The sequence below is a fragment of the Zalophus californianus genome, chromosome 15, assembly GCF_009762305.2.
Source record: "Zalophus californianus isolate mZalCal1 chromosome 15, mZalCal1.pri.v2, whole genome shotgun sequence".
NCBI lineage: Eukaryota > Metazoa > Chordata > Mammalia > Carnivora > Otariidae > Zalophus > Zalophus californianus.
The window spans coordinates 21,580,188-21,594,685 of record NC_045609.1 but is presented as its reverse complement, the minus strand read 5'-3'; the positions used below and the strand labels follow the sequence as shown (position 1 = coordinate 21,594,685).

The following is a 14,498-nucleotide window of genomic DNA, read 5'->3' as shown; positions in this document are numbered from 1 at the left end:
GTAAGCTCTGAGCAGCAAGAGAAAGGAAAATCTGGTCCTGATGAGGAGATGACGGAAGAAAAACTCAAATCTCTATTTGAGGACATTCAACTTGAAGAAGGAGTAGAGTCTGAGGAGATGACAGAAGAAAAAGTACAGGCTATTCTTAAGCGTGTTCAGCAAGCAGAACTGGAAATGTCTTCAATTTCAGGTTGGCAGAACGAGACATCAAGTGGAAACCTAGAGTGCCCTGCTCAAGCTCGAAGAATAACTGGTGGGTTACTAGAACGGCTGGATGACAGGTATGGCTCCATTTCAGAAAAAAGAAAAGTGAATCACAGGTTACATGTTAGTTGTTTGTTTTAAATACCTGCTTTTTAGCAATTACTCTTTTTCTAAATCACCATTCCAGTTTGGGGATAATACCTGCCTTAAAGGTTGGTTCATTCTGCTAATCTGGAGAGGGAAAGTTACATGACATCCGACTCTTGATCGCAGCTCAGTTCTTGAAATCACGGTTGTAAGTTCAAGAAATCACAGTCATGAGTTCCAGCCCCCTGCTGGGCTCCACGCTGGGTGTGGAGCCTACTAAAAAAAATAAATAAATAAAACAAAACAAAACAAGAAAACAACTACTGAAAGCCTGAAGTAAAATGCAAACAGTTTTACATGCATGCCAAAGATGTATATATGTTTACTTTAGAAGACTGCTCTTTTCGAGTTTATTACTTGCATTATTCTTTTCACAAAGCCAATAAGTAATGCACTTTCAAAATAATATAATAAATAAAACCCCATGTCTTTTAGAAATATGAACATTTCTGTTGTTTCCTGACTTCAAACGTAATATGCTTATTATGCAAACTTTAAAACACAGATGTAAAAAGTCAAAACCCCATCATCTAGCAATAACCGCCGCTAAAATTTGAGATTTTTAAAATTTCTTTTACATACATTTTTCTAAATGTCTTAATGTAGAAAATGCAGAGAAGCAAAAAGAAAAGTCATCAGTCCTCCTACCGTGCCAAGGAAACACCTAACATTGTATATCCTTCTTTTTTTCCTACATGAACATTTTATGTAATTTGCAACATTGCATATGTAATTCTTCACTCCAAATAATATTGCCGTGGTGGAAATTTGATTACGACCAAACTAATTCCCTAATCATGAATCTAGTTCTTTTTTATAGTGGACTTACTCTAGGAAGGTGAGAATCTAGTGTCCTTCAGATATTGGTTCAAATCCCACCAGCATTAGGTTTGCACTTTGTGACTCTGGATGCGTTTCTAAGCTCTAAGAATGTCAGTCTAATCAGCTTTAAAAACTGGAATACTGCTGCTTTCCTCAAGCAGGTTTACAGATTGAAAAAGAAAGCCTATAGAATGGCTACCGGATGACTGGTACAAATAGTCTCTCAGTACTAGTTGGCATTATTTTTATTTATGCATACATCAGACTAAAATATATTTTACTTCAGTGGCAATTAGTGATAACCTCAGGGTTTTTTGCATCCAACTTAAATTTCTTTCATAACCATATTTAATATTTTCATATTGCTGATAAGCTTCTTGCTCGATAAAGATTCCCAAAGAGGGAGTTTATAACATTTTGCAAAAAAGGAGTCTAGAAGATTCCTTTAGAAGAATGCTAAGTCCAAAGAATTCTGTGTTCAGCCTACCAGACTGTTGCAAAGACAACAAATAGTACTAATTTTGATGTCTGTGTTCTAATATAGTCACGTAATGTATAGTTGCATAGCAGGAAATAGATACATTTAGATGATAGCATCTTCACACTGTGCTGGGACCAAAATCCTTACACATATGGAATAGGGTGTGCCGTTGATTGGGGGCTGTTTATATATAATCAGAATTTGATTTATAAGAATACACACATACTTACAGACATTTGCATGATATATATGTATCATCATATAAAATATTGTGCTAGTTACCACCTTCAGAATTCTACAGGTAATAAAGACACTAAAAACAGTGCACAAGCTAGAAAATAAAAGTCTATCTTGATACTAGTAAAACCTAGAAATCAATTTAAAAGAAAGTATTGGAATGGGCGCATGGGTGGCTCAGTCGTTGGGCGTCTGCCTTCAGCTTGGGTCGTGGTCCCGGGGTCCTGGGATCGAGTCCCGCATCGGGCTCCCTGCTCGGCGGGAGGCCTGCTTCTCCCTCTCCCGCTCCCCCTGCTTGTGTTCCTGCTCTCGCTGTCTCTCTCTGTCAAATAAATAAATAAAATCTTAAAAAAAAAAAGAAAAAGAAAGTATTGGAAGAAAAAGATTGTTAACAGTTGAAAGGAAAATAGTCCTCACAGAACAGAGAAGCGACAGGTGAGCACCAACACCCGCTCACCAGCATGAGTCAGCAGAGGTCAGGGGAGGGGAAGGAGGAGACCTGAGTAAGGGGGTGAGGGTTGCAAAATCAGGATGGCAGATTCACAACTAGAAACCCATCCAAAGACTGGAATGTGGGATGCTTGGGGTTGCCAGAGCTCTCCCAACAGGAATGCATCTGATTCTCGGCCAGCAGTTTTTTCCATTGGCAATGCGAAAGCCTTTTGCAGTATCCTCCTTCTCTTGTAGATCGGTGGGTCTGGAACTCTGGGTCTGTCCGTGAACCTCTCGGGATGACTCTTAAAAATCTCAAATCCAAGTAGCTGTAGCAGTGCAGTTAAACAAAACAAAACAGAAACAAGGGCAGCATAGCTAGGCAGTTTGGGAATTGGGGTGTGGGGGAAACCTGAGTCCTCACCCCCAAACCCAAACCCGTGATCGCCCCTCACACATCAGATTTTTCATGCCTTTCTATTTTATGCCTATAAAAGTGATTTAAAACATGGTGGTTAAAATTTAGAGCTTCTAAAGCCCATTTTCAGCCATGTATTACCATCATAAATTTCCACATTTTCTCTTTTGCAGCCCTGATCAGTGTCGAGATTCTATTACCTCATATCTCAAAGGAGAACCTGGGAAATTTGAAGCAAACGGGAGCCATGCAGAAGTCACTCCAGAGGCAAAGACAAAATCCTACTTTCCAGAATCCCAAAATGATGTAGGGAAACAGAGTGCTAAGGAAACTCTGAAACCAAAAATACATGGATCGGGTCGTGTGGAGGAACCAGCATCATCACTAGCAGCCTATCAGAAAGCTCTAGAAGAAACCAGCAAGTTTGTAATTGAAGAGCCTAAACCCTGTGTGCCTGTCAGCATGAAAAAGATGAGTAGGACTCCTGCAGATGGCAAGCCAAGGCTTAACCTGCACGAAGAAGAGGGGTCCAGTGGGTCTGAGCAAAAGGTATGCAGTCCAGGTATCCGATACACTGTCGGTTAAGCCAAGCGTACTGATGCTTCACGTCCTTTGATTAGTCTTGTAACCCTGGGCCCAAGATTCTTTACTATTTCCAAAGTATCAGTGCTAACACTAACGGCGGGGCTGAAGAAAGTTCTAGGTAAAACACATACTATTTGATTATACTTTTCATTCACTGAGTAGAAAAAAGGGAGAAGCATCTCTTCAGCCATTTTTCAGGAGAAAAAAAGAACTACGGAGATGTTATGCTTAAGGTCCAGTGGTAATTTTGTCTAGGATTTGAATTTGGGTTTCCTAACTCCCAGCCCAGTCTTCTTTCTTATGGAAGGAGGATAATTATTCTGACTTTTCCTGGTTCTTCTGCATAATTTAAAGAGTTTATAGCATGTGACCCATCTACGAGTTCTACCGTATAAGGTCTGTTGTCTGAAAGCATGTTTTAAAAATTAAAGAAACCCAGGGCCCAAGCCCAAAGTGAGGTGGGTATATACCACTGTTGGTTGACATTTAGAAATTTGAAGTTAGAGGTATCATTTTAATCCTTTGTTTATCTAAGTTGATAATTATCTTAGTATTTGTTTTCAATAATTTTAAAGCCTTACTGTCATAAATTATTTGCTTGCACTTTGTACTTAAAACATATTTACATCTAATGGATTTTTTTCATTCTTTGAGGTTTACCACTTTTAGATATTAAAAAATTTTGAACTGAAATTTATAATTCATAGATGGATATAAGAAAATAAAAATTAGTTCCATTTCCTACATTTTTTTTTTTTTACTGCTTTTTGCTTTCTCAGTCGTGTCTTTTCCTGAACCATGCAGTAGGTGTAAGCTGAGACGTGGACATCTTGGAATCATAGCACTTGCAGTTTTCCCTAAAACATCCAATGGTGCTTAAGACCTACTGCAGTAGGGATTTTTTTATTTTGGGATTAAAACAAAACAAAATAAGTCTTTCATAAAATAGCAAGTCCATGCTTAAGTCGTGGTTTACAAAAACTTTATTAGTAAACTCCCAGTCACTCAGGAGCTAATGATCAGCTGATCAGTTAATCATATCCTTCCCTTTTCCCTTCTGCAGGCTATCTTTTGACCACTTTCCCGCGTGTTAGGAGGGAAAGTGAGAGGAAGTAAAATTCTCAGGCCTTCCTTTCACTTCCTGACAAATGGGTTTTGAATATTGATTTCGTTCAGTTAATTCTTAGCATATTTAAGCAGTGTGACCTTGGATGTTCCCTTTTTAAAATGAGTCCACAAAATACAGAAGGAAGCAGTAACACTGTGATGTCTTAACTATGAAAGTTTACTATTAAAAAGCCGTAGAGAAGCTCTGAAATCAAATGATGATCTAAATATAAATAAGCACTTGGGTGTGTGCACGTGTGGACACATTGGCCACTGGGGAACCGGAGAGAAGGCAAAAGAGGGTCTGAAATGAAAGTCTTAACCCTGAATGGAAGCTCAGCTGAGTTCATCAGTACTGGAACATAATTACTCTTAGAAAGTGTTTTCAAATTGCTTATGAGATCGTGCTTTTGGTATTGGTTACAGGTCCTACTCTAATGCCTAAAAAGTTTTCATGAGCATAAAAGTTCTTAATGGAGTTTAAGTTTCTGGGACTTTCTGATCTCACCAGAAATCCCAAAATGTTCAGGATGTGTCCTTTTTGGCTAGACCACAGTAGAGTAGTCATCTGATGTATGGTCTCAGAAAACAGTCCCCTTTTTGTCCCCTAAAAAATCAGGTCAAAAGTCCGGGTGCGGCTCTTACACGGATGACGGCTTGCTGTTACAAGGTAAACTTCTGCTCTTTTCCACCTCTTTCCATGCAGTGACCCATGGCAAGCCATACTGAAACACTCCCGTTTGTCTGTCTACTAGTTACGCTCTTCGCCAATTCTAGAGAATTCTCTAAAAGGAATCCTGATCAAGATTCTACTACCATCTTCTCTCTCCCTTTCACCTTCAGATTAGCAGAGACTTGAGGCAGAAAGTGGAAACTAAAACGTTGGCCAAATGGCCATTTTTCTTTCTGAAAGGGACTAGTCTCAGATGTTTCTGGATAGGAATGTAATGCAATTGATGTCTAGGTTTGTTAGTGTTGGCATTAACATATGTTCTGCTTTTCAATTTACCCAAGTGAAAACCTTTCCCCAGTTTACAATTCTGTGTATGAATAATTCAGATTGAATTTTCGCTTTTGCCTCATCTAATCTGTTGATCCCTGAACGCTGATTGACAATTCTTTTCTTTCACAATGTGAATTCCTCTTACGTTTTCTGCCTTTTTGAGCTGTTTCAGTGCCTCCTTTCACAATACTGGGATCATTGTAAGTTTTCTGAATTTACAATCTTTTCTAAAACATTTTAAAAGTTAAGAGGGAATTTAGCAGCCAATATCTTTGCAAGGAATCAGAAACTTGAAAACTCTTTCCTTTTGACACCGTATTATTCAGTAGGGTATTTTGTTCAGGTGAAATTTCTTACAGCGTTAGGGTTGATATTATATTTTAAAGTATTTGTTAAGTGTACCTTGGGTGAAAAATGGTCTACTTTATTATCTATTTGACAACATTTTTTAAAGAAACCCTGGTTTATTACTTTCTGCCACATTTTTTTTAATATTTTATTCATTTATTTGATAGAGATAGCGAGAGCAAGAACACAAGCAGGGGGAGTGGGGGAGGGAGAAGCAGGCTTCCCGCTGAGCAAGGAGCCCTACACGGGGCTTGATCTCAGACCAAGGCAGATGCTTAATGACTGAGCCACCCAGGCGCCCCATTGACAACATTTGACAATCACTTTAGCTAACACTTGTACCTCCTGTAACAATTTTACTTTTTTCCCCCTATTTTTACCAACACTGCCGCTGATTTTTCCAATGGATATTAACTGCAGTTTCTATCTCCAGGACTCTCAGATTTGGGGCAACTAGCACACTTAGAAAATAAAATGCCAGAACTATTTTCAGAATTCCACCATTAAAATTTAGAGATAAAATCAGTCAGTAAATAGTCTTCACCATGACACTTCAGTAGAAGCCAGAGATATTTTTCCCTTTTTCTCATCTTCATTGCCTAAAAATTAATATTTTGTGTACTTCTTGTATTCTTGTCTATACCGTCTTCTTGTCTGTCAGATGTTTTTTCTGTCCTCGTTTCATATGAGATCTTTAAAATAAGACTCCAAGTTTTTACATGTTTTACATTATGCCTTCATTCATTTGCATAAACTCTTACTGAGCACCGATTGTGTGTTGGGAGCCAATTATGCTGCTAAAAATCTCCCAATATAAATACATGTGGCAAATTCTACTGATGTCAATTCTTTACTTTTTTATGAAGTTCAAAATAGCTTTTGATAAAGTTGTCAAATCTGACCAAAATTTCATAAAAATCAGATGCTATGCCTCTTTCTGTAGATCAAGTGAAGCATGGCCATTCAGGTCAAATGTATAGAGATTTAAAACGAGTTTTAAATGAATATTAGTGCTCTTCAAACTAATAATGAGTAGCGTGTAGTTTCTGATACCAAAATGTCTCTTATAATTATTTTTATTTAATTACATTGATCTTTACCATATATATGCACACAAAGATCAATGTAATTAAATATATGTATTAATTCACATACACACGTAATACATACCTATACAGAGTCATTTCATTTAGGATCCTGCTCAAAATTTTCTTCCACTTAAATTTTTTTTAAGATTCTCACAAATACATATCGTGATGTTCCTTAGCAGGGAAAACCAGCAAGTGAAAGTAATTCTTTTTTGATTTCCTTTCTCAGAATGTCTTTTATTTTAAATGTGATGGTAAAATTATCCTAAAAAATGCATTTATCAGGACTTGAAAGACAGTGAGAGTGATTCAAGCTCAGAGGAAGAACGGAGAGTCACTACCCGCGTTATTCGCCGGCGTTTGATTATAAAGGTATCCTGTAGCCGGATCGTGATGGGGCATTGCTGTGGGATTAGAAAGTCCTCCCTTGTGGCCTTGAGAATTCAGCAGGCTTGATAAGTAATCGCTCTATAGATGCTTCTTTGCACATCCGAAAGCTTGTAAGAACCACCACCAAGAGGAAAGGGTCGTGTTTGTATGGTAGTGAGTATTCAGTCTAGGCCTGTGTCTGACTTGTGGCAGCTGTAATTTTGTCTGAGAATTCTTGGCATTTGTATCCTGCCTTCCCTGAAAAAGTCTTGTATGTGAACAAAGGTTTTGTCTTGGTGAGAGAACAGTTCGTATCAAATGAAACGGTCAGTGGAAACGTCAGAGGCCACATGAGGTAGGAGGTCCGATGGAGAAGGACAATGAAATAATGAAAAGGCTCCCTCCTGGGTCTCAAATTCCTACTGCCTGAACAGCTCTTGAGGAAAAACCAGTTCTTTGTTACCAATCAGTAGCTGAGGATTTGGAGTTATAGCCTGGCATGGATGTATGTGCCATAAACAAAATCAGGCAAAACCTTCTGAAAAAGGCTTTCGACTTGACTAACGTACGGAAAATCAGGCTGTATTTTTAAGTCAGCATAGGAGGCATTTTTTACTGGACGTAAAAATCTTATCCTCCCCCTGTTGCAGCACAGTTGAACGCAATGAATAAACCTTCATTTCCGCCACAAAGGCCTTTGGAAGCACTGACTTTATATGCCTGGTCGGGTCGGGCAGAACGCTTCCCACAGTCTGCTGCTTGTCTTCATTACTCGACTCTGTCTTTAGAGAGAAATTTCCTGATGTTAGAATAATTGACTGCAGAAACCAGGCAGCCATTTTCAACACACAGGCCTTTGAATGTGGTCCAAATAACTTGAGGCTCCTTGGTTGACAGCTCTGGAAAGAAGGAAAGGAAGGGAAATATCTATTGAAAACCATTTATCAGATTTATCATCCCTTTCCAAAGTGTCAGGAGACCCATGAGAGAGCAGAGAAGTTGGCTTAGGTATCTAAAACTCCTGCTGCTTGTACTTTTCACGTAGATCAGTTGAAAGAAGAGAAGAAAATCTGCCAAATCTGCTCTAGTAGAGGTTTTCTCAGGCTCTGGAAGCATTAGAGAAGAAAGTAAGTCCTTGTCTAAATCTGAAACTATCCCTAAATCAATCAGTGGACAGCTATCTATATTAAAAAAAAAAAAAAAAAGCATGAATCACTTTGACAATTCCATCTAGGCAAGCCAAATTACTACTTGGTATCCAGCATATTTGCAAGTATTCACCCTGCTTATAAAATCTTCATAATCAGTCACCTCCCACACATTCCCTGGGATTAGGGGAAAGAAATACTTAATACAGGTTTTCTGAAGGAATTAAAACTATATACTCTTTGCTCAGTCAGGCTTTGCCCTTCCCAGAATCAACGTCTTCAAGAAATGATATTTTAAAGTGAAACGACCAGAAAAAGTGCACCAGACATATCATTTGTAACTTGCTTTTTATGCTTAACATACGACATACTCACTCATGTGGCCTCCAGATCTACCTCATTCCTTATAAAAGCTGCTCATTATATAAGTTGAATCTCCTCTATATAGGGCAGAAGAAAATAAACAGAATCCTGCAAAAAAGAAGTGAGAGGGAGAGGATAAAGAAGTTTTACTCTGAAGAACACAAAAACAAAACAATAAAAACACAAAACCCACCAAATCAATGAGGGTTACTTCTCTTGGTCTTCTAGAATTCTAGACATATATTGGCAAGTTAGCTTTTAAGCCATTTTGTCAGAATGTGTTATTTATATATTTGAACTTAATATATAATTATGTGTAATATATAAACATTTTTATTAAGAGCTTAGGTTTAAAAGAGAAAATTATACTATGATGGCTTCATAAAACAGAGGGGTCTGTTCTCCCCAACTCCCCACTTCTTGAAGTTAGTGTAATTTTAGGGAGGTTGAGTGGAATGACCAGAGCATGGGTTTTATAAGTGAAGAGAGCATTGTATAAACAACCGAATCAAACAAACTTGGAAAAACCGAAAGCTAGCAAAAGTAGCTATAATTAGGTATCACAAAAATCATTAGAAATTACGCATATAAGGATCCAGTTACTTGGTTTCTGTTCACATTTTTGGGGCTGTTGGAAAGGATCACACTTCTCTTGCTTTTCTCTTCACTCTATATGTTGGTATCTTTCTCATGTTAAAAGAGCTTGAAATTGCTGTAGTATACAGTACTTGTGACACGGAAAACACCCCTGCCAAAAGCATAATAGAAGAGTGTTAGGATGGAAATGGATCATTGATGCTAAAATCACTTCTTTTCTGAGATGACAAAACCGAGGGACTAGAGAACGGTTGGCTTTACCCAAAAGCACACAGCAGGGCAGCAAGCAGTCTGGGACCCCCCAGCCTGCTCTCCAGCCCTCCAGTGCAGTGCCTTCTACCTGCTTTTCCCTCCTTGCTAAGTTCTTTCTTTTCTAGAACAAATTATAAAGGAATAACTTTTCCTAGACCAAATTAGGCACTTGGCCACTTAAACGTTTCCAGTGGCATGGAACAGGGCCACCGTGGGCTGTCTCTCCTGGAAATTATCTGATGGGACTGGAATGCTGAGTATTTGGCCTTCTTCACGGAGGTTGTCCAGCCTTGGGCCGGACCAGCATATTTAGACTGTTTGCCATAGTAAGCCCTCTAGCACTCAGGCTCTCAGAGTTGAAAACCACTTTGGGGTTGTTCCGTCCCTCCCCGAGCTAGCTTGGGCTGCAGTGTCCACACCTGCAGGAGATGGGCTCAGGGCTTCATGACTGCAAGTCGAGGCCAATCCATCTTCTTAGCCATTCAGTTTGTACAACTGATGGAGTGAAAGTATAATTTTATGGTTTTTCTCTTCGATTTCATATGCAGGTTCACCCATTTCTTCTGAAGTTCGTTTTTTTAATTTTTGTTTTTCGTTTACTATTTTCAAGTCCCTAAGGAATGAGCCAAGTGAACAAACTCTTCTAATTGTGGGGGGAGTTTTAGATTTTATAAGCACATCCATTTATTTTTATATAATTTGATAATATCACGGTGGTTTCAAATGCTTAGAAGCAGCTTGAGTAAATTAACTAGTCCTGTGAGGTTGTTTATAGTATTTGCTAAGTCAGTGATTACAAAGGCAAAAACATTAACTCACAGCCAAACTATTGGGAAGTTTGGTAAGATTCAAATAACTGAATTTTTATCATATAATTCAGCTGTATTTTTATTTCTACTTCTGAATTTTTTTACTAACCATATAAGTTTTCCCCAAATCATCAGTCAAAAGTATATAAAGTTTGATCTACTCATTCCATTTCACAGAGGTAACCACTGTTCATGAGCTTCAGATTATTTTTATGTACATGTATTGATATGTATATAAAATGTACATGTACGTTATGTGCATGCATACACACATGCCCAGCAAGTGGGTTTCTCAGAATATAATAATGGGTTATACCATCACATACTGCTTAGTAACTTGCTAAGTTATATATGTCACAAATGTGATATCCATCCCATTTGGCGGGAAAGTTTAAGTCCTAATGTTATAGACATCAGAGCCCATTGGTACATCTCATACTGTTATTCCTTCCTTTTATTCAAGGACAGAGGAATAAAAATTATGAAATGCAATGCTTCCAGCAGAGGTCCAAGGGGAAGAACAGCTAGTCTTCATTAAGGTGGCCACCAGGGATGATACTGTGACACCATATGTGCTGTAATTTTCCTTTGAAATAGGAAAGAAAAAAGTGGGGGGGTGGTATTGCCAAAAATAATGCCATCAACAAGACCTGGGGGGAACTTTTGCTCAGTTCAAAGTACAAACTGTTTTCTAGAACTTTAGGAACTAATTAGAGATTATTTTCTGTCATTAAAGAAAGGCCCAAAAAAGACCTCTCCTGGGTAATACTTGGTCTCTGATATACTTGACAGAATTAAAGATGGATGATTTTTTTTTTTAAACCATGTTTCCCGACTCCTTTCTGTCTTCCCTCTTTATCTAATCAACCCCTCACTAATCCACTCCCCCACTTTAGTGAGTTTCCACATCACCACGCAACTTACTTTGGCCTTATTAAAGCACTAATTGACTGTATTTAATGGCCACTTAAGATTAAGAGAGGCATCTTTATCTTTAACGGTACATAAGCAGTATGAATTTTCAGTAGGAAACATGAAAATGCCCACATGCCAGAGTAGATCTCAACAACTTATAGGGCTTGTTATTTATAAATAGGACTTTGCTTTTTTCTAAGGCTATTAATATAAATCAAAATTCTTCTATGTATTCGCTATGTTTATAAATATACCTTATTTCACATTCCTCTCAGCGACTGTCCAGTTAACTGGCATCATTCCCTGCTAAAGAGTACATTCATAACTTATCCAATAGGATTCTGTTTTACTGGGTTTTCCTGGGATCCTCAAATTAGCTAACATGCAAAGAGCCGGACATTTCCCTGAGTTAGCTCAAAAAATATCTCATTTATTCATTTTTAAACTAGAGGGAAATCTTTCATGACCTTTTATTGGCTTTTTTGATGTCTTCATGCCTTTACTTTTTTTTTTTTTTAATGTAGGCTCCATACCCAGTGTGGAGCTCAATGCAGGGCTTGAACTCACGACCATGAGATTAAGGCCTGAGCTGAGATCGAGTTGGACGCTTACCTGACTGAGCCAGCAGGCACCCCTATGCCTTTACTTTTAAAATAAAATGAAATTTTTTTTTCACAACCACAGGAATTATTAAAACTTGTTGCAGATTTTAGTATATTTAAGCATGAGACCTCTACATTTTTCCAATTCCCTTCTCCCTCTTAACTGTGCTAATTGAAACTGACCATAAGCAAGATCCAAAGGAGCTAAACATGAGCAGCAAGAAACATCTTATTTTTCTTTTAAAGATTTATTTATTTCAGAGAGAGAGAGAGAGAGAGCGCTCGCAAGCATGAGCAGGGGGAGGGGCAGAGGGAGAAGCAGACTCTCGGCTGAGCAGGGAGCCCAATGCGGGGCTCGATCCCAGGACCCTGGGATCATGATCCAAGCCAAAGGCAGACGTTTAACTGACTGAGCCACCCAGGTGCCCCCCATCTTATTTTTCTATACCACAGTGAAGAAAATGAGTCCATGTCTTACCCAATCATGAACTGTCAGCCTACAATCTGTAAGAATATAAAGGCACTGTAAAAAGAAAAGAATGAAAAAACGGAATTTTTTAGCCAAACAAGACAATGTTTTAGTCTTTACACTGCCTTTCTACTGGCTGTGACATAAAACAATCATAGAACTTTCTAACCATTGGCTGGTGCTGACAAAATTAGCAGAACTACTACCTTTTCCAGACCAATGACACTGAAAGAGTTAGAATCCTGGCTCTCCCAGAAATGTAGCTGTCGTCTCTGTGATCCGCCATTTTCCCTAAAACAGCTGCAGGTGAACAACTGCAGTACACTGTTCTATAGCATTATCCAGGCCACCTTTTCAACAAGAAGTCTGACTAGCAGGTCACTAAGTCCCTAGAGTAGGTCTGCACTTAAGATGTTTGTCCCTGTTCCCCCAAACTATATGTGGCACTAGAAGGTGATATATTGCAAATACGGCCCTATTTTTGCTGAGTGGTTTTTCTTATGCAATTATAGAGCCAATAGGGAGAGATTAAGGAGCCATCCAAATCTGCCAAGCTGGAAAATAGGAGCCCGCCTTGGGGAGTTAAGACTTTATTCCATTTTTTTAAAGTCACCAGAGGAAGATCTTTGACAGTTTCCTTTTCTAAATCAGTTAGCAGTCACTAACGGAAAGATAACATTGTTTTAAATTCCTTTAGTACTGATCTTTTCTTTGTCTGTAGCCGTGGAGATTAGATGATCTATCATCACAGAAGACCCTTTCACTTGAAAATAGTAGTCAGAAACTACGCACTTCATCAGAGTCATTCCCATTTATTTTGACCTACAAAAGGCTCGGTTTTAAAGGAAAATAAACAAGATTTTCTCTGTACCCTGAACTTTGCTTATAAAAAAGTCTATGTTACCCTTAGTAAATGAATTTTTAAATGAAAAAAAAAACAAAACCTGACAAGGGCAATAAATATAATGCCCCGACTAAGGTACCATCTTAATTTAGATTAAGCACAATGCAACCCAAAAATTATTTGAGAGATTTGGTAGGACTAATCAAGAAACACTGTGATCAAAATGAGATGATCTAACCAGAGCTCTAATCATTGGCTAATTTTTTTCAACAAATGAAAACTTTTGGTTCGTATATCAACATATAACTGTGTTTTATCATTCTGCCTTCTTGGAGTTAGCTGCTAGCCATCATTCTTGTTACATACCTGAGGTTTAGTGCTTTGAATGTTGTTGGCTGCTAAATAACCATCAGAGGAGTCCGCCTTTTCCCCTTGTCCTGGAGAAGCAAGTAGAATTTATACTTTCTTTTTCTAAAAATCCGCAGAGCATGTGTGTGGTGTGTGGAGTGGTGTGGAGATCTGTCCATCTAGTAAGTTGCTAATCTCTATGCCACATCCTTTAGGGAGAGGAAGCAAAAAGCATTCCTGGTGAATCTGTCACAGAAGAGCAATTTACTGATGAAGAAGGCAACCTCATCACCAGAAAAGTAATCATCATTAGGATTTTATGCTTCTCTTGGAATTTAGATTTCCTACTGTTTGTTTGCTGTAGTGTCACCTCTTAAAATAGAAAACAGGAAAATCTCTACTTCTCACTATTGCTTCCTACAGATCACTCGGAAAATAATAAGACGAATTGCTATCCCACAAGACAGAAAACATGATGACATGGTAATGGAGAGGGGCTGCCAAAGAAAAAGTAGAGGATAATCACTAGAACATGCTGCTAACAGGCTGGCATCTGCAGTGTGGCAGCTTGAAGTGTTTGCTGCTTTTGACAACCTGTGCTTTTGATCAGGGTCAAGGAAAAAGACTTTTCTTCTTAACCTTCTTTAACATTATATATTTTTTACTGTCTTCAGAGTTTTCACAGAGATAAGTTCATTTATGGAGGGTAGAATGTGCTTGTTTGAGCATGTAAGAGAAATAGAATAAAAACCCTCTATCACCACCAGCCCCCTGGGCAGTGCCCCCCCCGCCCCCCGCCCCCCCCCCCACCGCCTCCGCCTTTACCTTACCTGCTGCCTGCCTGGGACCAGGACAGAGGGCGCTCACTTCCAGCAAATGTATAGGGTTTAAATGTTAGAACGGCAAAAGA

The 14,498-nt window shown here is 38.6% G+C and overlaps 1 protein-coding gene across 32 annotated transcripts in view; it reads left to right on the top strand.

Moving 5' to 3' along the window:
* ANK3 (ankyrin 3) overlaps positions 1-14,498 on the top strand; it is a 689,507-nt gene that overhangs the window by 661,671 nt on the left and 13,338 nt on the right. For 27 of the 32 annotated variants that reach the window (XM_027595995.2, XM_027596000.2, XM_027596018.2 and 24 more), the window contains 6 exons: positions 191-281; positions 2,915-3,290; positions 5,053-5,103; positions 7,158-7,244; positions 13,804-13,887; positions 14,012-14,071. In XM_027595995.2, the coding sequence (XP_027451796.2) occupies positions 191-281; positions 2,915-3,290; positions 5,053-5,103; positions 7,158-7,244; positions 13,804-13,887; positions 14,012-14,071 (749 nt within the window). The remainder of the gene's footprint in view (positions 1-190; positions 282-2,914; positions 3,291-5,052; positions 5,104-7,157; positions 7,245-13,803; positions 13,888-14,011; positions 14,072-14,498) is intronic. The other 5 variants (XM_027596016.2, XM_027596017.2, XM_027596019.2 and 2 more) reach the window with 3 other exon arrangements.